At 35.5% G+C, this 26256-nt stretch overlaps 1 protein-coding gene and 1 non-coding gene across 2 annotated transcripts in view; one reads left to right on the forward strand and one right to left on the reverse strand.

The window, feature by feature from the left end:
• The window catches only part of ROCK2 (Rho associated coiled-coil containing protein kinase 2), a 164631-nt gene that overhangs the window by 103443 nt on the left and 34932 nt on the right, over window positions 1-26256 (forward strand). The window contains exons 5-15 of the mRNA XM_002812287.5: window positions 4909-5169; window positions 13482-13626; window positions 16428-16566; window positions 18707-18798; window positions 19523-19682; window positions 22495-22555; window positions 23055-23066; window positions 24349-24428; window positions 25308-25356; window positions 25858-25993; window positions 26091-26182. Coding sequence (XP_002812333.1) covers window positions 4909-5169; window positions 13482-13626; window positions 16428-16566; window positions 18707-18798; window positions 19523-19682; window positions 22495-22555; window positions 23055-23066; window positions 24349-24428; window positions 25308-25356; window positions 25858-25993; window positions 26091-26182 — 1227 coding nt within the window. The remainder of the gene's footprint in view (window positions 1-4908; window positions 5170-13481; window positions 13627-16427; window positions 16567-18706; window positions 18799-19522; window positions 19683-22494; window positions 22556-23054; window positions 23067-24348; window positions 24429-25307; window positions 25357-25857; window positions 25994-26090; window positions 26183-26256) is intronic.
• On the reverse strand, window positions 6776-6882 carry LOC112132250 (U6 spliceosomal RNA). Its single transcript, XR_002914045.1, has one exon. It is a non-coding gene; the product is annotated as a U6 spliceosomal RNA (small nuclear RNA).

Here is a 26256-nt window from a genome sequence, read left to right on the forward strand (position 1 = left end):
TTGAGGTATAATTTGCATAGCATAAAATTCATCTATGTGAAGTGTATGCTTTAGTGAGTTTTAGGAAATTTATAGCATTGTGGAACCACCACTACTATCTGATTTTAGAGCATTTCCACCATCCCAAAGTGGTCACTTGTACCCTTCAGTGACATTTCCTATTACCCTCTGAGCCCCAGGCAACCATTAATGTGCTTTCTGTCCCTGTAGATTTGCTTTTTCTAGACAGGTCTTATAAATGGAATCATATAATATGTTGTGTTTTGCATCTGGTACTTTTTCCTTAGCATACTGTTTTTAAGGTTCATCCACATTGTAACGTTTGTTATACTTCATTCCTTTTTAGTGCTGAATAATATTCCATTGTATGGTGTGGTATAATAAATAATATATCTAGTCTTTGTCGCCATTTCTGGCACAGAGCTTCAAAAGCCCTGGAATTTCCTGAGTGATAGGAGTGTCTTTGTTACACCAGTGAGGTGACTCACGTGTCCTCCTGATAGCTTCAGGATGAGGGCTGACCACTACAAAAGACCAAACACGTGATTAGAAGATTAAGGCTTTTAGCTGCCAGACCTCCCGGGAGAGGGAGAAGGAGATGTTGGGGGAAGATTAGAGATGGAGTTTAATCATTCGGCCAGTGATTTAATTAATCATGTCTGTGTAATGGGGCCCTTATAGAAACTCTGGATACTGACACTCAGTGGAGCTTCCTGGTGGTGAACACATTGATGTTCTGGTGCCAGGAGAGAAATGCACTTTTATTCTACACAGAGAGGGTGCAGAAGCTCTGTAATCTCTTCCAGACTTTGTCCTGTGTGCATCCTTTATAATAAAACTGTAATCATAAATACAGCACTATGCTGAGTTCTGTGAGTCATCCTAGTAAATTGTTAAACCTGAGGAGGTTGTGGGAACCCCTGAATTTGTAGCCAGTAAGTCCAAAATGTAGAGAACCTGGGGATCCCCAAAGTGCAGCTGATTTCTGAAGTGAGGGAAATTTTGTGGAAGACTGAGCTCTTCACTTGTGGGATCTCATACCAAGCCTTGATGGTTAATGTCAGAATTGCATTGCAGAACACCCAGTTGGGGTGGAAACGGTATACAGATGTACTCCATGTTATTTGTTCATTTACCGGTTAATGGACATTTGAATTGCTTCCACTTTTGGCCATTATGAATAATGAATAATGCTGATATGAATATTTGCTTATTAGTCTTTTGTGGATATATTTCATTTCTTTTAGGTAGGTACATAGGCGTGGAATCCTTGATTGTTTGCTACATTTATGTTTAACTTTGTAAGACATTATCAAACTGCTTTCCAAAGTGGTTGTGCCATTTTGCATTCTCATCAACAGTTAACTATTTTCTGTCTTTTTTAGTATAGCTATTCTGATGGGTGTTAAGTGGTATATCATTGTGGTTTTAGTGTGCATTTCCCTAATGACCAATGCTATATATATCACTTGTAAATGTTTCCTCCCAACCTGTGGTTCATCTTCTCATTTTATTAATAGTATCTTTCAAGCCAGAAAATTTTTATTTTGATGAAATACTATGTATCAGTTTTTTATTTTGTCAGTTTCGTTTTTGGTGTTATATCTAAGAAACCTTTGTCTAATCTAGGTTCATTAAGATATTCTCCTGTTTTTTTTTTTAAGATTTTTGTAGTTTTAACTCTTAAATTTAGGCCTATAATTCATTTTGAATTAATTTTTGACTATGGTGTGAAGTAAGGGTCTAAAAATATTTATCTTTTTGGCTGTAGCTATCCAGTTGTTCAAACTTTTTTTTAAATTATTTTTTCCCTCATTAAATTGCCCTGGCACCTTTGTCAACAAATTTATTGATCATAAATACAAGGATTTATTTCTGGGTTCTCAGTTCTGTACAATTGTGTTCAATTGATCTATGTATCTTTTCATATGCCAGTACTCATATCTCACTTTGTTGCGCAGACTGGAGTACAGTGGTGCAATTGTAACTCACTGTAAACCTCAAAATCCTGGGCTCAAGTGATCCTCCCACCTCAGCCTCCCAAGTAGCTGGGACTACAGGTGTACCACCATTCCTGGCTAATTTTTAATATTTGTGTAGAGACACAGTCTCACTTTGTTGCCCAGGCTGGTCTCAAATTCCTGGCCTCAAGTCATCCTCCCACTTAGGCCTCCTCAAGTGTTGGGATTACTGGCGTGAGCCACCGTGCCTGGCCAGTATTGTCTTGATTATTGTAATTTTGTAGTAAGTTTTGAAATTGGGAAATGTAAGTCCTCCTGCTTTGTTCTAGTTCCAGATTGTTTTGGCTTTTCTGAGTCCTTTGCATTTCCAAATAAATTTTAGGACCTGCTTGTTGGTTTTTGGAAAAGACCCACTGGGATTGAGATGGAGATTGCATTGAATATAATGATCAATTTGGGGAGAATTGCCATTTTGATAATATTGATTCTTCCAATCCATGTACATGAGGTGGTCTCTTCATTTATTTTCATATTTCCTTTAATCATTTAAACATGTTGTATACCGACAGACACACACACACACACACACACACACACACACACACACACACACACACACACACACACACACACACACACACACACACACACACACACACACACACACACACACACACACACACACACACACACACACTCTTTCTCAATTTGGTAACTAGCCTTATCATGCTTTCCTATTTCTTCCTTCTCTTCATCCTGATGCCTTCCATTTTAAAATTATGTCTCACATAATCCTCTTACTTGGATTTATTCCTTTTTTCCCCCCCTAGTCAAGTCTCACTCTGTCACCCAGGCTGGAGTGCAGTGGCACGATCTTGGCTCGCTGCAACCTCTGCCTCCCGGGTTCCAGCAATTCTCCCACCTCAGCCTCTCGATTAGCTGGGATTACGGCATGCGCCACCATTCCTGGCTCATTTTTGTAATTTTAGTAGAGATGGAGGTTTTGCCATGTTGGCCAGGCTGATCTCAAACTCCTGACCTCAGGTGATCTGCCTGCCTCAGCCTCCCAAAATGCTGGGATTACAGGCATGAGCCACTGCTGTGCCCAGCTATTCTTCATTTTGTCAAACTATATTCTCGAATAATTTTTTTGAAAATGGTCTGTCAATTATAAAATTTCATTTTGTCATCTCCTTTGTTTTCTTGTCTGCCATATTCTAGAATGAAAATTATTTTCCCTCAAAACTTTGAAGATATAGCTATGTTGCCTTTTATATTCAGTATGTTGGCTGAGGGGTTTGTTGCCAATATGATTTTATGTTTTTGTATATATGGCATTTTTTGGAAACAGGATTTTTCTCTTGGATTTCTGAAAATTTAGCCCTAGCTGTGTAAAGTATCAGTTTCATTTAGAGGTTTTCTTGATCTTAGATTTTTAACTTTACTAATTTCTAGAAATTTTTGTTTACTATTCCTTTGTTGTTAGAGTCTTTATACTCTCTAGGACTGCTTTTAGGTAGACGTTGGTGCTTTTCTGACATTGCTCTGTATTTCATCTCTTACTCCTTCAGTGTGTTCAGAGAACATTCATTTTCTCAGTTTTCTAACTGTAATCTGTTTGTCTATCATCAGTCATATAGTGAATTCTTAGACTTCAGGGTTTTTTTTGTCCTTATATCAGCCTAATGTTTAATTGATGTGACATCTGTTACACTTTTGAGGGTATCGATTTTACATATATTTTTTGTTTTCTTTTGAGACAGAGTTTTGCTCTTGTTGCCCAGGCCGGAGTGCAATGGTGTAATCTCGGCTCACTGCAACCTCCGCGTCCGGGGTTCAAGCAGTTCTCCTGCCTCAGCCTCCCAAGTTGCTGGGATTACAGGTGCCTGCCACTATGCCCAGCTAATTTTTTATAGTTTTAGTAGAGACGGGGTTTCACCATGTTGGCCAGGCTGGTCTCGAACTCCTGACCTTAGGTGATCCACTTGCCTCGGCCTCCCAAAGTGGTGGGATTACAGGTGTGAGCCACCACGCCTGGTTGATTTTACATTTTTAAAGCTGTCTTCGGTTTGTCCTATTAAACATTTCCTTGAGTATTATTTTTGTTTGTCAAATTGCTGTTTTCTTTATTTCATGATGTTGGTTTTTCTCAAATATTGATTCTTAGTTTTATCTTTTCCCTGTTTGTCTGTGGAAGACTTGTGTTTGCATTGCTTGTTTCTGGGAGGGGTGTGACATACTGTTTGCTAGAATGTACAGATAGGTTTTCTTCAGACATTGTGGTTTCTCTGTCTTTTTGGGGGGCCAGTAGCAACCTGGACTGGTATCTTCTTTCTCTGGTCCCAATGCTACTGCTGTAGTCTCAGTACACTGAATGTCTCTTGTTTATCATGAACAAGGTGATGGGGAAGGGGAGAGAAGAGTTTTGCCTCTTCCAAATATGGCTACCAGTGACTCATTCTTTCCATTGATATGGGGCTTATTCTCTCTTCTTGTATCTGTTGAATCTAGTATCTCTAGATTTTTAAAAATTGCTCCTACCTCCTCAGCTCTTTTCTGTGTGAGTTATGTGCAGTAGTTTGTTCAGAAAGCTGTTTTCTTTAAACTATAGTGAATTCTTCTGTCATTCTTTCACCTTTAATGTTCATTGTTCCTGTTTGTTTCTTTTCTTAAATGTTTCTATTTAAATAGTTTCTTTTGTATTGTGTTCTCCATGAGGGGAAATATTCATTTATGCTTGAATAAGGCACCCATATAAAAATTTTGTCTGATACTGTTTATCCATTACATATGCCTGAGTCTAAAATAAAAGATCTCATACATTTTAGTTTTGGTTATAAAATAGTTTGCCTTTTTCAATAGTAATAATAGTTTTTTAAATTTTTGTTCTGATTATGGTTTTTGGTTTGGGTTTTTAAAAATTTTTCCTTTTCCTTTTGTTTTCCAGCTTTTTTATGCCTTTCAAGATGATAGGTATCTGTACATGGTAATGGAGTACATGCCTGGTGGAGACCTTGTAAACCTTATGAGTAATTATGATGTGCCTGAAAAATGGGCCAAATTTTACACTGCTGAAGTTGTTCTTGCTCTGGATGCAATACACTCCATGGGTTTAATACACAGAGATGTGAAGCCTGACAACATGCTCTTGGATAAACATGGACATCTAAAATTAGCAGATTTTGGCACGTGTATGAAGATGGATGAAGTAAGTAAGCAAATTATTTAAAACGATAGGTTTTTGAGGGACAGAAATAAATGAAATACTTTAAATCAGGTCTTCATAGTTTTGAACAAAGGTAAATATCGTTTTCATAACTGTATAGCACCCAAACAAGATATAACCAACTTAAAACATTTCCTTAACCAACTTAAAACATTTCTTTTGTAATCATTTATGTAGCTGTAGAGTACTTATCAAGAGAAATAAAAACTTAGCTTAGTTATCTTCCTCATAGACTGTTGACAAGCATTTGCTACCAATCAAAACCGGTTCATGTGTATAATCTAGGTGAAGAAGGACACAAAATCTAAATTAAGGTAAATTAGGTATTTTCACCACCATTGTTATTTCTACATTTTTTTCTTTAAAAGAGGAGGTAAACGTAAGTAAAGAAATTTATGTTACAACCTCCTACTCACTCCCTCTGCATCAACCACGCAGAATAAATTTGGGAACATCATCTGTTGCGATGCTTTACCTGTTGATCAATTCATATTATGATTAATAGGTTCAGTGGCATTAACCTCGTAGCTCATTATGATATTGATTTATTTTGGTTGTAAAATTTATATATCTTGCCTTTTTCTCTGTAAGTGTGCAGTAAGTAATTCTTGATGGAGAGAGATCGGTTCTGTTTCCTTTGTATTACCCTGTTGGACCTAGGAGTCGACTTATAAATGTTAATATATATTGACAGCAAACTGTATTTCATGTTTTGTATGTTTTTTATAACTTTTCAGTATGCTTATAAAGCTAATCTTATTTCTTGATAGTTGCCTAGTCAAATGTTTATTTTGAGTTAAGGTAATTTTCTCTCTACCTCTTAACTTATTCATGCCACCTGTATGACATTCACTTTTATTGATCATTCTACCTTCATCAGCATTCCAACTTCCAAGCTCATCTCAGATTTTACCTTGGCTTTAAGGTTCCTTCTGATAATCCTGACCTGACTGATCATTCTTTAATGTCATAATGTCCATAATTTCTTCACATAGTCAGAATTTGTGCTATACTTTATGGGCCATTTTTGTCTATCTTAATCTACCCAGGTAGAACTTAACATCCCTATATATTTTTGGTCTTTTTGATAGAGTCTGTTATGTTCTGCAACCCTTAATCACTGTTTAATAGGTGGAGTTTTTTATTGTACCCAAAGCTCCCTCTTGTGGTATTTGGTATAATATAGTGTGAAATGATTAACAGTGCAAATTATCTTTAATGAAAATGAAGTATGAAATAATTTGCTAATAGAATGCTAAACTTATGTCTGCTATACATAAGAGAAGATGTTTTTGTGTTGTACTTCCATGAATGTATTGCGATTTTCATTAAACCAAAAACTTTTGGCGCTAGGGTACAGAGAAATAAATCATAACACATGTTTTTAGGGAGGATAAGGGTGGTTAAGGAGAGAAAGGTGTAGAGAAGGAGAATATGGGGAACGGGATAGAATATGGTACCTACAGAATAATTGTATAAGCATGTAAGCAAATACTTAAATTGTCTCTTTATAAGGCAAAGTAAAACATGGCCTAATTATGTTTACTATTTTTACTTTTATTTTTATTTATTATTTTTAATAAATTTAAAAAATATGGACTGCTTCAAGAATTTGCGTGTTATGCTTGTGCTGGGGCCATGCTAATCTTGTCTGTATCGTTCTAATTTTAGTATATGTGCTGCCTAAGTGAGCACTGTTTACTGTTTTTAAACTCAGATACAGACAGTTGAGTTTATACTCCTTGGTTCATAGTTTATTGTCATGAGTAGTCAACACAAAGGCCTCATCTTGCTTTTATTTTATATTTTCCTCCATTCAGTTTCTGTCTCATTCTGTCCTTCCTCTCCCTAATAGATAGCTAGTATATGTTTACCATATGTTTTTGCAGATTATTACTATAGTGTACATATATGTTCTTAGCTGGTATAAACAGTATCTTGATATAGATGTCATTTTGTTTGCTGTTGTTACTCAGCATTGTTTTTATATCTCTCCCCGATAAATGTCAGTTGGTTCATTGCTTCTTTCTGCTGCTTAGTATTCCGTAGTATCTATCAATCAATTTACCTTATTATTCCTTGGATGTTCGATTTTTAGGTCACCTCCAAATCCCTGCTAACAACAATACTGTCTTGAACATCTTTATGTAGGTCCCATGTATATGCTGACAAGGGGTTCTCTAAGTATAAACATAGAAGTGAAACTACTACATCAGAGGGTACATAAAGAAAGAATTGCCCGATCTCCAGAATGGCTGTGAATGTTTGTAACTTCTTACTACTAGTACATGAGAGATCTTGTCTCCCCATATCCTTGCTAACACTTATTATTCAGTTCTCTAAGGGTTACCAGTTCCATTGATATACAGTAGTATCTTTAAACAATTATGTTCATCTTATTGGACTAAGTTAGCCAAGAAAAAAATAAATAAGATTTATAAAAGTTACATTAATCTTTTTTTGTTGTTATTGTAGACAGCGTCTCCTCTATTGCCCAGGCTGGAGTGTAGTGGTGTAATCATAGCTCACTGTAGCCCGAAACCCCTGGGCTCAAGGGATCCTCCCGCCTTAGGCTCCTGAGTAGCTGGGACAACAGGCGTGCACCACCATGCCTGGTTCATTTTTTTATATTTCATGGAGACAGTGTCTCTCTGTGTTGCCTAGGCTGATCTCAAACTCCTGGGCTCAAGTGATCCTCCTCCTGCCTTAGCCTCCCAAAATGCTGGGATTACAGATGTGAGGCACTGTGCCTGACCAGTTATGTTAATCTTGTAACTAATGATGACAAACCGATCTTCATATATTTGTCAGTCATTTCTGTTTTGTGAATTACCTGTTTATATCTTTTAACTCTTTTAAATTGGTTTCTTGTTCATGTACAAGGATTGCTTATATAATCTAGACAGTGATTCCATAGATATTGCTGATATCATCTTCCATTGTGTTACCCATCTATGCCTTCCTTTGTTTGAATAGAACTCCTTCATTCTGATGTAGTCAAAGATGTTTTTTTAACAAATACTGAACTTTTAAAGCGTTGTTTTACCCCAGACCTCCATTCCTCAAGCAATACTAAGGATAATTATACAATGTTTAAGAACAAAAGAGTTTTTTTATTAAAAACTATAGTACATTGAATTTATAATTTTCTATTAGTTTTTAACATGAATAGTCTTATTGCAAGTTTAAGGCTCAACACTTCATGTGCCTTTGTTTGATTATTGTTGCCATACCAAAGCCATTAGAAATGTCCATAGTTTTGGCCAGCTGCAGTGGGTCACACCTGTAATCCCATCACTTTGGGAGGCCAAGGTGGACAGATTGCTTGAGGCCAGGAGTTCGAGACCAACCCGGGAAACAAGGTGAACCCCCATTTCTACTAAAAATAGAAAAATTAGCCAGGCGTGATGGTGCATGCCTGTAATCCCAGCTCCTTGGGTGGCTGAGGCATGAGAATTGCTTGAACCCAGGGGGTGGAGGTTGCAGTGAGCTGAGATCGTGCCAGGCCACTGCCCTCCAGCCTGGGTGACAGAGCAAGACCCTGTCTCAAAAAAAAAAAAAAAAAAAAAGAAATGTCCATAGTTTTATTCTCATCCACTTACAGAAGGGACTGTGACTTGGTTTTATACAGCTTACATGCCAAAAATAATTTTTACATTTTTAAAAGTTTGTTTAAAAAAAAGAAGAAAAATATGTGACGGAGAACCTGTGTGGCCCACAAAGCCAAAATATTTACAGTCTGGCCCTTTACAAGAAAAATTAGCCAACACTTTATCTATAATATAGACATATATGCTCAAATTATTTTTCAGCCATCCTGACTTCCTATAAAATGTTATGCCATGGATAAAAGCAAAAATAAAATACAACTATCAACTTACAAGGACTAAAATGATTTGTCACTATCAGAATTCAGAGTAATACTATCTCATTAAATTATATCATTGATAAATTGTACATTACACAACTTTCTGGATGCAGTTGCCATCACCCTTATTCTCTCAGAAAAAAAAAAACTTATCTAAATGTGAGTGAGAGTCACATTGTAAGATATTTATATGTAGATGTGTCTCAGTAATAGTTGAGAGCTACTGCTATGTTGGGTGTACTCTGCATGTCATGCATTTTATAGCAACCTTTACCTCCTTTTAAGACTACTTTATATGTTAGTATTTTAAATTACCTGAAGAGGGCAGGCACGATGGCTCATGCCTGTAATCCCAGCACTTTGGGAGGCTGAGGTGGGTGGATCACCTGAGGTCAGGAGTTCGAGACCAGCCTCGCTAACATGGCGAAACCCCATCTCTACTAAAAACACAAAAATTAGCCAGGCATGATGGCGCGGGCCTATAGTCCCACCTACTCAGGAGACTGAGGCAGGAGAATTGCTTGAACCCAGGAGACGGAGGTTACAGTCAGCCAAGATCGTGCCACTGCGCTCCAGCCTGGGCGACAAAGCGAGACTCTGTCTCAAAAAAAAAAAAAAAAAAAAACTGAAGAAAAAAAAAAATTACCTGAAGACGATTTTTATCCATTAATATTCTAGCATATACCATTTGACTAAATAGAGGCTATAATTTTTTAAAAGCTAACTGGTAGCTTTTCTTTTTAAGTAATTTTTTTTTAAAAAAGGTATGCATTTTCAAAAGGTTTCTCAGATTATTTTAAATGTATCATATTAAATATGTATTTGCTAAATGTATTTGATGTATTATGGACCAAAAAAATCATAAATTCAGAGAATTTACTGAAAACACTGAATTTACTGAAAAGAGAAGAATTTCCTAAAACAGAAGCATTCAGTGATTCTGTTATTAAAAATTCCATTTACAGTTTTTTTTCCACCTTTATAGGAAGCATTTCAGTTGTTTTTAGACCAACTCCAAGATTTCTGATTGACCAGTTTTGTGTTTTCAGTAGGTTATCTTGATTTATGATATTTTTTGACCATGATAACACATCAAATATATTTAGAAAATACACATTTAATCTGATACATTTAAAATAAAATAATTTGAGAAACCTTTTGAAAATGCATACTTGATTATCTGGCTCTCCAGCTTAATACCCTTCAGTAGATTTCTGTCATCTACTGAATTAAGTTCAAACTCCTTAGCTTGTCACATGAAATTTCTTCTGATATGACCCCCTGCCTGCTTTTGTACCCTATTCTCTATCATTTGACAGTACTTTATGGCTTAGAAGTCTTGAGTTACGTGTAGTTCTTTCTATACTATGATATATCATGATTCTTGGCCTACATATATGCTGTCTAAAAATCTGCCTGGAAAATTCTTATTCATATTTTGAAACTCAGTCCAAAGTTTGCCATCTTGTGAAAGCTCCTTAGGTTGGCTTCTTTGTCCTTTCCACGTATCCCCCTTTTGGAGCATTTTCTTATTTTTTGACACTATACAATGTTCAAGACTTGTCTTATATTTTCTCTGCCTCACCTCTGGAATCACCTACTTCTCCAGGAAGCTCTGATTCTTTTTATTAAAGAATGGTATTTATAAATCAATAATTGGGTGCTAGATGTGCTCATTGCTCCTGGACTGTCATTACTTCTAGGCCCTGCCAGCTGACAGAGTTAGGGGGTATATATTGTATATACTAAATGTACTAAACCATAAACCACATGCACACATGTTTATATTTAATTTTGTATATGTCTGTATATATAGCATATTAAAAATTAGGAGCTCATACTGATAACTCTGATTCAAGTCCAGCACCACTGGGTTTATTCTTGTCTCCCTCCTTTCTTTTTTGTAATTTCTGTCGTGAACAGTAAAACTCTTGGCTCTTATTATCTGCAATGTATTTACTTACCAGTTCAACCCTAGTATACACATAAAATTATTTCAGAGTTGTCAGTCCTTACCCCTGTGACAAACAGATTTGCTAACCAAAATATATTATTTTTGCACACTTCTTTCTGTTTTTAATTAGTCTTAACCGTGTCCTGTTAAGATGTTATTTTTCAGAGTTACTTAGTTTAGTTTGTTTCTTTCTACCTTCTCTAATGTGGTTATGTTATTTATTTATAAAACAAGTTCGTTTCTTTTTTTTTTGTGTTCCATTTAGAGTTGCCGCCACATCCTGATTGGTTTTAATGTTTATTTTTTTTGGATACGTGAAGTTTCCTCTGGTTTTAGGAGATAGAGCTATACAAAATGTATGCTCAGAGAAGAGTCACTTGCTCCATATTCCCATACCCTGTTCCCATTACTCCCTTCTTTCCATCCTTTGCCCATCTACCCACTGTTGGTAAGCCAATCTCTTTAGTTTTTTACTTATCCTTCTCACAGTTCATTTAAACAGGGTTAGAGACTTGTTATAAATGTAGATTTCCTAGTCATATAATTTGAGGGCTTCCACATAAGACACTTTTTAAGTATTTTTAAATATCATTTTCAAATGTTTGTTTTAAAAACTTCAGTATGCTAGCCAAAAATTATGGTTAGAACATTAATTTTCCAAAAGCAGAGTGTTATTCACATAGTTTAGTATGTGAATATAGTTTACTATTAGCAATTACTATTACTATATAGAATATAATAGTTTATAACCAATAAAAATCTTTAGTCCTACCCAAGTATTTATTCTGCAAGTGGTTATTCACACTGATATGCAGCTTATCCTTCCAGTCGTCATTGTGTGGAACTTTACATTTAGTTGATTTGGATTTCACTGCATTTCTTGAACAAGTTTATACCAGGTTGTTCCTGTTTCTTTATGCTCTTTTTTTCTATCTAACCTGTCATACCATCCTCTCTCCTTTAAACCCTAGCTTATCTGTCCTTTACAGCCTAACTTTATGCCAATTCTTTCTTATCTTGCCCTTTCTTGTCCTTCCTCTGAACCTTTGAATGCTAAGTAATTTTTCCTTTGGTTGCATGTGTGCGTTTGTGTTTGTGTGTGTGTGTATCTCCAGTAAGTTGGTTTTAGTAGCTAAGTCTCATATAATTTTTTAAAAGCTTAATTTCTGTGGATGTATGTGAAATAAGGAAATTTTCTTTAACCTAATAAGCCTCTATTAATTTTTTCCCCCAACAGAAGTCTAGACTGTAGGACAGTCCATGATAAAAATTAATTGTATACCCTGCCTTTTGAAGTCAGGCACTGTCTTGTTCATAATTTGTCCTTTGTAGTAATCCACACAAAGTGTTACTCCCATGGTTTGCTCAATTATTTCCATAACATTTATTTTTAAATTTCTATTCACACTAAAATAGCTTTTATTCTCTATTTGCTATATATGTGGGAAAATAAAGCCATTGAGTTAGTTCTGCCAATTTGAGAATGAATGAAAAGATTTTTTCTATAACAAGTTTCATATAAAGTTACATAAATTAGGTTTACAAAATGTGTTCAACCTCCTTTTCTCAAGGTAGCCATAATACTCAATATTAGGTAGTTTGTATAGCTTCCTTATGAGGAATGTGGGCAACACACTCTTTACTGGGCAGGTAAAGGAAATAAAGGGCACTTAATCTCTCAAATCATTGCAAGTTGGACAGAGCTAGAGGTAAAGAAATACCGTTTAGCACCATACTTCTCTAGTCATTTCATTTTGCAGCATGCAGACACACACATCCCTATAATGGTTATTGTACTTGTCAAAAAGACATCAAGGAGGGATTATTTTATTATCTACTGAAACTAAACAAAGATAAGTGGTTTTTAAAAATCATCTTGCCAAATATATTGATGCCACAGCTGCATATTTCTAAATATATAGCTTGGAAGTATAGCTTTCACACTTCTAAGATCTTTTAATTTAAACATTTGATCTATTTCTTTATTTTTTTCCATGGTAATACAAAAGCCAACTCTTTATTCAGCCTCCAAACTGGGGCCCTTTGTTATCTTAATTGCTTCAGTTTATTCTGGAAATATGAAAGCTTCCTTTCTCTAATGATTCTTTTTCCTAGGTCAGCATCCTTAAGACCACATTTTGTACTAACCTTATAACTATAGTGTAAGAAATAAGAAAAAGAAAAGTTGTTGATTTGCATGGAATCTCCATTTTACCAAACCTTTTTCTTCTTTCATTGAGGAAGCCACCTGTATTTTAGAGTTCACAGTTTATTCCTATCTGCCATAATTTAAGCATTTTAATGCATTTTCCAGTGTATTTATTCTCTGTATCCCGAAGTTATGTCAGCACTGAAGTTCTGTTGGTAGCAATATGTAATCACTGTATATCTAGTAATAAATGTATTCATTGCATTTATAAGTGTGTGTTTTTACACTGATCTGTTTTTTCTTTATCTCTCCTGTTCATGCAGACAGGCATGGTACATTGTGATACAGCAGTTGGAACACCGGATTATATATCACCTGAGGTTCTGAAATCACAAGGGGGTGATGGTTACTATGGGCGAGAATGTGATTGGTGGTCTGTAGGTGTTTTCCTTTATGAGATGCTGGTGGGTAAGTAAATATTTTAACTTCTTTTTTCAAAATGCTTCTTATAATACTTTATTTCAGTCAGGAATTTGAGAATATAAGGAAATTAATTGCCTTTGTCGTAGGTAAGAATTGGATTTCTGGAAACTTTGAATTAGTAGTATCTCATAGGGCAGACTGTTAATTGGAAAATTAATACCAAGCCTGATACTGGCATGGTGATTAAATAGAATAAGTAGAATGTAAAAAGATTTAAAAATATATCACCAGGAAATATTTCTCCAGCAGACATTTTTGAATTAAGAAAATATTAGAACAAGAAGCAAGTTTACAGGTTCAGTGGGCCTTCATTCTAAGATTTTCCTTCTTTTTTTTTTCTGAGGCAGCGTCTCGCTCTGTTGCCCAGGCTGGAGAGCAGTGGCATGAACGCGGCTCACTGCAGCCTTGACGTCCTAGGCTCAAGTGATCATCCCATTTTGCCTCCCGAGTAGCTAGGATTACAGGCACATGCCACTAAACCCGGCTGATTTTTTTCATTTTTTGTAGAAGTGGTCTCATCATGTTGCCCAGGCTAGTTTCAAACTCCTGACCTCAAGTGTTCCTCCCAGCCTCCCAAAGTGCTGGGATTTTAGGCATGAACCACCACACCTAGCCCTCTAAGTTTTTCTTGATCAATCGTATTTGTTATAATATTTAAATATAAGACTTAATATTTGTCCCAATAGTAGTAGAGAAATAAAAATCTCTTTAGTTTATGTAATTGCATAATTGATTTCGTAAACAACTGTATTCCTTCCATTTACTACTTGCATATATATTGTTTGTAATTCTTGTGAAATAAATTATAAATATAGTGTTTACCATTTGATTATCAAGATAAATATATTTTATAATAACATTTCAGTTTTAGAAAACTCAGAGACAAATTTAGTTATTTCTTCTTTTTTATGACCAAATCAAAATTTGAAAGGCTGAAGTATTTCAAAACTTTCTTTACATCATAGATTTCATTCCTAAGGTTTCCCATTTCTAAGTACTGGGGTCATAAAAATACTAATACCTTCTGGCTAAGGAAGCCAGTGACGTGGCATGGGGATGAGGGTTGAAAATGTAGTTAAATCCACTTTCCAAGGCAAGTATGTCAAGGCTAATAGCATAATATGGAATTAGAGTTAAAAATATACTTTTTAGAATTAGAGAATATATTTTCTGAAAGATGAGCCTAAAAGAAATGGTAGTGTAAAACCTGTATGATAAAAGACTATGGTTATTGCTAAAAAATCAGAAATTTTCGGTAAATTGCAAATTTAAATAATAATTACTCTTGAACTTTTTTTTGGCATGAATTGCTTTCTCTTGATGACTGTCTTGTGTATGTAGCATTGATCTTGTTATGCTTTGTTTCATGTCATAGTATGACCTACTTTATTTTGGGCCTTTCAGAGTGAGTCTGTTTGTACACATCATATGGTCCCATGTAGCTGTCTATTCTCCCATCTCTGGCCTAGGTTGTGTCTTGTAATCTTTTGAAAATAGAATATATTCTCTTTTTTGCCTAGGCACGCTTTCCTAGGGATTTACAAAATAAGATACTTTAGAGGAAGTAATTTGGCTTATTTGATGAAGAGGCCATTTAAATTCTCACGACTGCCAGGCTGGGTGGTGCTAGCTCATCTCTTCAGGAGGCTGAGGCAGGAGGATCACTTGAGCCCAGGAGTTCAAGGCCAGCCTGGGGAACATATGAGATACTGTGTCTAAAAAAGTAATAATAAAAGAGTAAAATTAAAATAAATAAAAATTTTTTAACATAAGAAAGTTTAAAAAGTTAAAAAATAAATTAAAAAAATAAAAAATAAAATACTGAATTCATCACTCCCCTCCACCTTTCTTTGAACACAAACAAAAAATAACTACCTGAAGACATTTTTTGAAGTTTTGGATTGGCTGATTTGGGAAAGTCAGGTTTTCATTAAAGTTGCTTGTAGTGTAGGTGTACTGGCAGAGCCTGTAACACTTGTGGGTTTAGCTGAGTACTGGCCAAAATGGTGCTTTCAATGTTTTCCATCTTTATACTTGCTTCAGTGCATCTATTACAGTCATTAGTAAGAACACTGCATGGGGAGACCATTTCTGCCCTCTTTTAACTGTAGCTATATGTCATTTTAAGCTAGTCACAGTCTGTCTCTCTGGGCCTGACTTCCTCTTATGTAAAATAATAGAGTTGGTTTAACTCTTGCAGCAGCCCTGTCTGGCCTATCATGATGTAAATGATTTAAGTCTGTGCTGTCCAGTGTGGTAACCATTGGTTACAACATGACTTAAAATGTGGCAAGTATAACTAGGGAATTGTGTTTTTCATTTTATTTAATTCATTTTAACTTTAAATTGCCACCTATAGCTAGTGGCAACTGTGTTGTATAACATATCTCTAGAGAGTGATTTCAAAATGCTGATCCAGCCCAAGCATTAAAGGACCCTGACGGATCTGACCCCACATAGGAAACCTTTCTCTTGGACTATTCAGTAAAACATTTCCTCTCTTAAGTTAAAAAAAAAACAAAAAAACTCAACAAATTCGGGAGTTATTGTTGATTTTATTTTGCTTTTAAGGGATGAGAGATCATTGGTGGTGGTAAAATTTAAATATATTCTTTGTTTTAGAATATAACAATATGTCTGTTGTTTTGACTGGGACTCTGTGCCCGTAGAATATTTGTTCTTCCCTGCATGTGACAAATTTAAACTTAACATATTTAAATATTAGGTGAAAAGTGTTTCCTTTGCATTCTCTGTTACATTTAGTATCTTCTTTCTTGAAATTTTAGGGGATACTCCATTTTATGCGGATTCACTTGTAGGAACATATAGCAAAATTATGGATCATAAGAATTCACTGTGTTTCCCTGAAGATGCAGAAATTTCCAAACATGCAAAGAATCTCATCTGTGCTTTCTTAACAGATAGGTAATGTACATTGAATTTCTTTGTAGAGAAGCCCTTTTATGTTAAATTTGTAGAAATAAAAGCATACCTAGCTTATTAACGTATGAAATCAGTCTGCCTCTCATTACCCAAGTAGCATCTAATTCTGGGTTAGCCTTTTCCTTCTGCTAAGCCTGGTGTTGGGCTACCTTGTTGTTATGTGTGTACAGCCCAGTTGTAATTGAACTCTAACCTTAACCCTCATGTCTAAAAAGGAAAAAATAGAACGTGGTAAAACAATGGATTTGAAAGAAATAAAACTTTTGTATTGTTCACATTTTATCCTCCAAGCTGGTTATTCCATATTACTCTTATATAACTTTGAGAGTGTTTTGTGTAGGTAAATATTCAACAGGTTATAATCTTAAAAACTATTCGTGTTAGACTTGGGAGTGCTTCCTTCCCAACCCTTTTTAATTTGCATTTGAATATGAGCAAGACTATCCTGGAAATTGTATACTTTTAAAAACAAAATAGATGAACAAAGGTGTGAAAACCTCCCCCAAAAGAGAAGCTAGAAAGCTATTTGATTTCTCTTCCTTGTTCACTCCATTCCATTTTTTTCTAATGTCCCATTTTATGTTTGTGATAGGAGTCATCCTGTCAAAGGACCAACATATACAAGAGGGTGCTCACACCCTCGTTCAAACTTACACATCAGCTTTGTGATCTTGGGGAAATTATTTTTAGTTTTTTGGGAAATAATTTTACTCATCCATAAAACAGTGGGCTCAAATTACATAACTAAGGGCATTTCTAGCTCTAATATGCTAAGATTCCTCAGCACATCTTATTGCTTATTAATTTGTTACAAGCATTACTGCAGTGACTATCCTCACACATTCATCTCTGCATACATTTTATAGGATAAAATCTTAAAGGTGGAATTCTGGGATACACATTTTAAACTTAAGTGATGTTACAAAATTGATCCCCAGAAAAGTTACATCAGTATGTATTTCCATTAACAAAATTGTTTTCCTCTCGTCAAACTGAACATTATAAAATTTTTTCTTTTTTTCATCAAAGAGGATAATTATTTTTATTTGTCAATCATTTGTAGAATAAAACTTTAATAACTGTCAATTACATGGTTGACGAGCAGTCGGTGCTGATAAACTCAAAGTAAAATGGAAATGACGATTTATATATTAAGACCTGGAGATGAGGAGATGTTATCTTTGAAAAGAAGGAGAGACGCCTCTTTCTAAGAGGATAGGGTGGAAGAAGAACACAGCCTGTATGATGTTTGATGTGGGCACTGAGCAGGATTGGTAGGGATGGTCATAATTTGTGCTGGTTGATAAATTGTACAACAGGGTACACCTGTTTTATGTTAATGAAAGGAGTGTTATTCATGAAAGATTTGAATTAGTAGTCATGGGGCAGGGGTGTGCAATCTAAGGAATGATTATAGGTGGAAAACTGATATTTTGAAAATGAGCTAATGCCATAAATATGGCTAGGAGCACTTCCCCTTAAGGTCTACAGTTTTCCTATTTATGTTAAACATAGCTCCAGGGCCTTGTATAACACAGATGCTCTCTGTTTCCATATAGTCTTCATTGAAGACTCAGAGGATCAAAGAATGAAATTCTTTGTAACATTTTTCATATATGCAGAATAACTTTAATATACATGTAGAGATATAGTTACCAGAATAAATATGGATAGCTTCAAACATAATATATGCGTTGTTTTTAGGAAAGGGAGAGATTTTAAAAATAATATTTCTATTAGAGAAGTTTTGAATAACTCTTCTCTGCCAAAAGTTAGACCTGTGTCTGTTTATATCCTGAAGTTACTGTCATTCAGTCGTGGCACATGCAGGTGAATGTTTTTACTTGATAGTCTTAACGTACTTTCATTTGATGCAAACTATAGACAGCAACATTTTACTTTTCATGACATTTATTGTGCATTACAGTTTTTAAAATCTCTCTAAAGAGATCACATACTGTAACTTGGGATTGCTTATTTTTGAGAAACATTTAAGCTGAAGCTTTTAATACAAATATCTCAAATTTACTTGAGATCTTTATTTTGGTTAAACTGTTGACATAGAGTTAATCTTTTTATTTTATAATTTTTAAATAATACAGTCTTTAACTGCATTGTTTAGGGAGGTACGACTTGGGAGAAATGGGGTGGAAGAAATCAGACAGCATCCTTTCTTTAAGAATGATCAGTGGCATTGGGATAACATAAGAGAAAGTAAGTCAATAAACCTAAATATTTTCATTCCATCACATTCTGAAATTCATAAGTTGATTCCTTTTTTGAAATAACAAGCATGTTTGATAACACTTAATGCTAACTCATTTTTAAATTGAGAAATTTCATTTCAAATTTGTTCTGTGGCAATATTTATAACAATATTCCTCAATATCTTTGCAAACTATTGGCAGTATTTCTCAACACTTTTATAATAAACATTACACATTTCTTAATTTGCCAAGTTAAGCTTTGTAGATCTCAATAATTTTCAGAATCAAGGGAATGCAGTCCTTTAGTTTAAATGTGTTTGACTTGACAAATCAACAATTATTTGTGGAGACCATACTCTGTTAAATATTGCGGTAAGCATAGTAACATATTTTTACTATGTATATATGACATTGATTCATTTTAAGGGTAAGAAATATTTCTGTTTCGAGATTGTAGAAAATGGAGGTCTCTAAATTCTTTGCAAATTATTGCTGCTTGTAATTTTTAACAACTAGAATAATATGTTGCTTTCCTTGTTTAATCTATATTTAAAACTGATCTAATATAGCAATAAATTACAAAATTTAATTCTGTGAATCGATAAAATGGCAAATGCGCTGCTACAAATTTATATAGTGTTATTAAATAATAAATAATACATCATAATAAAATAGGATGGTTTATATATTTTGGTTGTGAATGAAATAATTTATTTCTTTTCTTTTAATAGCGGCAGCTCCTGTAGTACCTGAACTCAGCAGTGACATAGACAGCAGCAATTTCGATGACATTGAAGATGACAAAGGAGATGTAGAAACCTTCCCAATTCCTAAAGCTTTTGTTGGAAATCAGCTGCCTTTCATAGGATTTACCTACTATAGAGAAAATTTGTATGTGGTTTATTATTTGTTAAATTTTACTGTTTTTAGAATCTAGCTATAAGATGATGTCTTATTTTGAGACTCAATTATAGAAGATAAAGTATTAATTTGTTTTTTTCCAAAAGGACTATCATCAGAAGAATTCTTAATTTTATTTTATTATTTCTGAATGTTATATGTTATTCATTTAAAAGTTATTGCAAGACACCATTCTACATTCTTTTGGGGACATACAATAAAAACAAATACCTATTTTTGAAGAAGCTTGTCATCTCATGAAGGATATAAGGGAATTATATAGTCATAAAGAAGGGTAAAATGTGACAGTTGCCTTAAGAAAGATGCTAAGAGAATCTGGGATGGTTCAGAAGAAAAATAGAAGTCATCTCTTTGGGGTGGGAGTAGGGAGAAATAGGTCAGAGCTCTGGGAAGAGGTGGCATTTTAGCCAAGTCTAACAAGAAAAGGTTTTGAGTGGCTGAAATATGGGGAGGTTAGGGGACAGTTGTGAGGTGTTGAATAGTGGAAGCAAATGTTTGGAATGTGAGCATACATTGGGAGCAGAGCACTCACATTGAGTCCAGTAGCACTCAAACATAGAGCAGGTGCTACTATGTCATTACAGTTTGGAGGACTCGATGAGACTATGTGGTTTTCTGGCCTGTAATCTCTGCATCTAGCAGAAAGTCTGACACAAGATCATTCAATAAATATTGGTTAACTGAAGTGAGAGTATTGTTTGTAAGATTAGAAAATATGTTGAGACTGGGTGTGGTGATTCACACATGTAATCCTAGCACTTTGGGAGGCTGAGGTGGGAGGATAGTTTGAGCCCAGGAGTTCTAGACCAGCCTAGGCAACAAAGTGGAACCCTGTATTTACAAAAGAAAAAAAAAAAGCTGGGTACGGTGGCTCATGCCTGTAATCCCAGCACTTTGGAGGCTGAGGTGGGCAGATCACCTGAGGTCAGGAGTTCAACACCACCCTGACCGACATGGAGAAACCCCGTCTCTACTAAAAAATACAAAATTAGCTGGGCATGGTGGCACATGCCTGTAATCCCAGCTACTCTGGAGGTTGAGGCAGGAGAATCACTTGAACCCAGGAGGTGGAGACTGTGGTTGAGCCAAGATCGTGCCATTGCACGCCAGCCTGGGCAACAAGAGCGAAACTCCATCTCAACAAAAAAAAAAAAAGAAAAAGAAAAAGAAAAAAGAAAGCCAGATGTGGTGGTTTGCGCCTGTAATCCCAGGTACTCGGAGGCTGAGATGAAAGGATCACTTGAGGCCAGGAGTTCAAGGTTGGAATGAGCTGTTCCAGCCTGGGTGACAGAATGAGACCATGTCTTAAAAAAAAAGAAAAAAAAAAAAGTGAGTTTTGGGGAAGAATTATCAACAGATGATTGTTGTGTGCTCTGCTAAGAGGCTTTTGACCACCTGGCATTGGGAAGCCACTGAAAGCTGTTCAGTAGTTGAATGAAGCATTAAAGATATTTGAGAAACATATTGTTGACAAACTTACAGTATATCCGTGTGTGTAGTGTGTCATGATCAGAATAACCAACCATTGCAATTTGCCCAGGACTGAGGGTTTTCCTAGGATGTGGCATGGGACTTTCATGCCAAAACCAGGAAAAATCCAGGCAAACCAGGATGAGTTGGTCACCCTAGTAATGAAAATATTCTAAAAACTATTGTCATGCTGACCAAAATGAGGGTATCAGTGCCAGGAAAAACACAAGCATGGTGTAGGCAATAAGGAAGAACACAGTTGGGAGAAATTGATAGTCAAATAGAAGTGATGATTTATATATTTAAGACCCGGAGATAAAGACATGTTATCCTTAAAAAAGGAGGAGAGAAGTCTTTTTCTAGAAGATGGTGTAGAAGAATAAAATAGTTACAGAAACTGTAACTATTACAGGCAGCTCACGCCTGTAATCCCAGCATTTTGGGAGGCTGAGGTGAGTGGATCACTTGAGGCCAGGAGTTCAAGACCAGCCTGGGCAACACAGCAAGACTGTTTCTCCACAAAAAATTTAAAAATTAGCCAGGTGTAGTGGCATGTGCCTGTACTCCTAGCTACTTGGGATCCTGAGGCAGGAGGATTAATTGAGCCCAGGAGTTCGAGGCTGCAGGGAGCTATGATTGTACCGTTATACTCCAGCCTAGATGACAGATTAAAAAAAGAAAGAAAAATGAGATAATAAGATGAAGAGGTGGGAAGTATAGTGTCATTTAGTGAGTCTGGTGCAAACAAAATTAAAGACTAGTTATCCCGTAAGAGGGAAAGGCAAGAAAAGTTTAGCATTTGATTGATTGATTGATGGATGAATTGAGATGGAGTCTCACTTCGTTGCGCAGGCTGGAGTGCAGTGGTGCGATCTCGGCTCACTGCAACTTCCACCTCCCGGGTTCCAGCAATTCTCATGCCTCAGTCTCCCGAGTAGCTGGTACTACAGGTGTCCACCACCATGCCCGGCTAATTTTTGGTTTTTTTTTTTTTTTTTTTTGGTAGAGATAAGGTTTCACCATGTTGGTCACACTGGTGTTGAACTCCGGACCTCAGGTGATCTTGCCTGCCTTGACCTCCCAAAGTGCTGGGATTATAGGCGTGAGCCACCACGCCTGGCCCTAGCATTTTAAATTATTGAAAATGATACAAATGTCTTGAGGGAAAAATATTGCTTCGTTTGTAAATAATGTGTTGAAGTGAAAAGAGAGAAATCTGTGTTTGATATTTAAGTCTGAGAATAACTTGAATAAAACAGCACATAGATTAAAATGAAATGAAAAAATTTATTTTCTCCCCCCTTCCATGTAGGCTATTAAGTGACTCTCCATCTTGTAGAGAAAATGATTCAATACAATCAAGGAAAAATGAAGTATGTATACATTTTTACTGCTGTAGTTATTTTAGTTGCATGTTTAAATATTTTAGTAATACCCATGTTTTTAAAAAGCTAATTTGATGCTCCTTTTAAAATCATGAGATGGCATTCCTTGTGTAATACAGTTTAACATAGCATTGCAATGATTGATTTATGTGAATAGTATCATTATTCAAGACATGATGGCTAGTACAAAGAGGACTTCTACATGGCTTTAGGCTTAATTGAGTGCCAAAAGTGATAGAATAAGTTTGTAAACAACTATAATAACATTTAGAAAATTGACTTCTATAATTTGTAAATGAATGCAAAGCTAAATCATACATGTATATACACATACACATAAATGATGATGCTAAACATTTTTTCTTCAAACTTATGAAAACTAAAGCATTAGGTTGGATAATTTTGTTATGGTTTGTGTTTTAGGAATTTTACAGAACATAACCATCATTTTAATATTTTAATGTGTTTTCTGTTTTGTTTTAAATAGGAAAGTCAAGAGGTATGTTGATGTTGTCAGATATATTGAAAAACTGAGAAAAACTCATCACTCTCGCAAAGTTTAAATATAGTCATATCCTACCTAGCATTTGGAGTACTACATCTACCCAAGAGAGAAGTTCCCAGCCTTTCTTCTACCAAGTATCTCTTATTATTGTTCTGTGGATCTGTTTAAAATATATATTATGTAATTTTGTTTTTATTTATCAAGGACATATAACTGGCAGCAAAAATTTCTGATTAGCATATAGTAACTGGTGTGCTCAAATTATTGTAATGCAGTAGTAGCCAAAAGCAATTAAACTTGACTAGTTCATTAGCCTGTATATTTTTATTAAGGGAAAATAGAGTTTTGCTTAAGATAGATGCAGTATTTAAAACCATGGAGAACCTGATCACTAGAAGGAATAATGGAAAGTACATTGCCATGGGAGTCTAATAGACCTGCATTGATTTTTGCCACGGTCACTTATTAGCTATGCTGCCTTGGCCTGATTATTTACTGTTTTTGAATTTCATTTTCTTTATCAAGTAGATACAATGCTACCATCTTTGTAGGATTTTTGTTAATATTAACAAGACAACATTTGTAAAGTGCCTGATATTTTACCAAAGGCACCGCAGGAGCTCAAAAAGTTAAATCCTTTAAAAAGTAAATAATGTTCCAAAAATGGATTATTTAATAGTTTCGGTAATTTTAGCTTGTTTAAAGACTTACATAGCTAGGGAAAGCTGCTGAGGAGCTAGCTTGTAATTAATTAGCTATCATTTATTCGAAAGTTATTGATTACTCCACAGTAACATGACCAGCACTACGTAGGAAGATATAAAAGAAGAGCTTATATTCTTACTTTGAGCATATTCAGTTGAGTACTCTGAATATTTGTTTTAGATGTATTCATTTTTATCTGACTAGCACAAATAATGACAATATTTTCAAGCAAATAATTCATAGAAAAGCAGCAGAAGATATCAGAGGTGGTATTCTTTATAATGAATTTGAAACTTTGTGTCATAGAACAATTCTGCCAAAGTTAGAGCTTCTTATGCATGGTTACATAAGTATGTTCATACATACATGCGTACTCTGATAGAAAGCAAGAGATGGGGGAGTTTTTCCCTTTATCAGTATAACTCACATTAAGACAGTACAAATACTGTACCATTATAGAGGACATTATGTTTAGTGGAAAGACAAAATAAGCTTATCATTGTTTTCTTTAAGCCTCTCATCTTTAAATATGACCAAAATACGTAATTACAGTTTCTTGTTTTTTTAACAGATTCAGAAAAAACTGTATACATTAGAAGAACATCTTAGCAATGAGATACAAGCCAAAGAGGAACTGGAACAGAAGTGCAAGTATGTTTTGTAGATAATTAAATATTACATTATAAAATTTAAGTTTAAACATTTACTGAAAAAAGGAGAGCGGCCAGGCGCGGTGGCTCACACCTGTAATCCCAGCACTTTGGGAGGCTGAGGTGGGTGGATCATGAGGTCAGGAGTTCAAGACCAGCCTGGCCAAGATGGTGAAACCCACTCTCTACTAAAAATACAAAAATTAGCTGGGCATGGTGGTGGGTGCCTGTAATCCCAGCTACCTGGGAGGCCGAGGCAGAGAATTGCTTGAACCCGGGAGGCAGAGGTTGCAGTGAGCCGAGATTGCGCCACTGCACTCCAGCCTGGGTGACAGAGTGAGACTCCGTCTCAAAGAAACAAAAGAATAAAAAAGAAAAAACAGAAACGGAGAGCTACGGCCTGGCGCAGTGGCTCACGCCTGTAATCTCAACACTTTGGGAGGCCAAGGGAATTACTTGGGAGGCTGAGGCGGGACAGTCGCTTGAACCTGGGAGGCGGAGGCTGCAGTGAGCTGAGATCGCACCACTGCACTCCAGCCTGGGCGACAGAGCGAGACTCCGTCTCAAAAAAAAAAAAAAAAAGAAAGAAATGGAGAGCTACGGGCCAGGTGCGGTGGCTCACTCCTGTAATCCCAACACTTTGGGAGGCCAAGGGAGCTACTTGGGAGGCTGAGGCAGGACAGTCGCTTGAACCTGGGAGGCAGACATTGTAGTGAGCTGAGATTGCGCCACTGCATTCCAGCCTGGGCAACAGAGCAAGACTTCGTCTCAAAAAAAAAAAGGAGAGCTACCAAGTAATTATGTAATTACTTTTAAATTTATAGACTATGTTTTATTGTAAATTGGAAGTTATTTACTGTTTCTTTCTGAAATTCTTTAGATCTGTTAATACTCGCCTAGAAAAAACAGCAAAGGAGCTAGAAGAGGAGGTAAAGTTGCCCCACTTTTTTATTAACATTTTTGTTAGTAAAAATCTTTGATGTCTGACTTACCTAAGGAGCTCTCTTAGTACCATAGTAATACGTGCCTTGAAACCTACCTTGTAGTATTGGTGGATAGGACTAAATTATAGGGAAATCATGTTATAAATAGGCTTCATTTTGCAAACTTGAGTTAATTCAGTATGTGTAGATATTTCAAGGGAAAAAAATGCTATTCATAACATTTTAGGCCAAAGTATTAAATAATGATAGTTCAGTAGTCGTGGAAAGTTACAGGAAGTTTGAATAGTAAACAAAACATTTACGGTCTTTATGATTTAAGAGTAGTGTGCTAGTTTACAATCATAGAAAGCATTATTACAGCTTTAACAAAAAAGCAGTGATAGCCTTTTTGAGATCTTTTTTATCTGTTTGGAATAACAAGTATTTTTTGTTTTGATTTTATTTTTATACATACTTTTTTGATAATAACTTTAAGCATTATTTCAGATTACCTTACGGAAAAGTGTGGAATCAGCATTAAGACAGTTAGAAAGAGAAAAGGCGCTTCTTCAGCACAAAAATGCAGAATATCAGAGGAAAGCTGATCATGAAGCAGACAAAAAACGAAATTTGGAAAATGATGGTTTGTGGTGTAGAATATTAATTACTCATCAAGAAAAAAATTAAGTGTGTGTATGTGTGTTATGTTAAGCTTGCCACTGAAATGCTTTTTATCATAGTTAACAGCTTAAAAGATCAACTTGAAGATTTGAAAAAAAGAAATCAAAACTCTCAAATATCCACTGAGAAAGTGAATCAACTCCAGAGACAAGTAGGTGGATCTCAATTTGTAGTAAAGATACTGGGTTTTATTTTTAACTGCGCGATAACATTAGTTTTAGTTGA

This window comes from Pongo abelii, chromosome 12 (assembly GCF_028885655.2).
Source record: "Pongo abelii isolate AG06213 chromosome 12, NHGRI_mPonAbe1-v2.0_pri, whole genome shotgun sequence".
NCBI lineage: Eukaryota > Metazoa > Chordata > Mammalia > Primates > Hominidae > Pongo > Pongo abelii.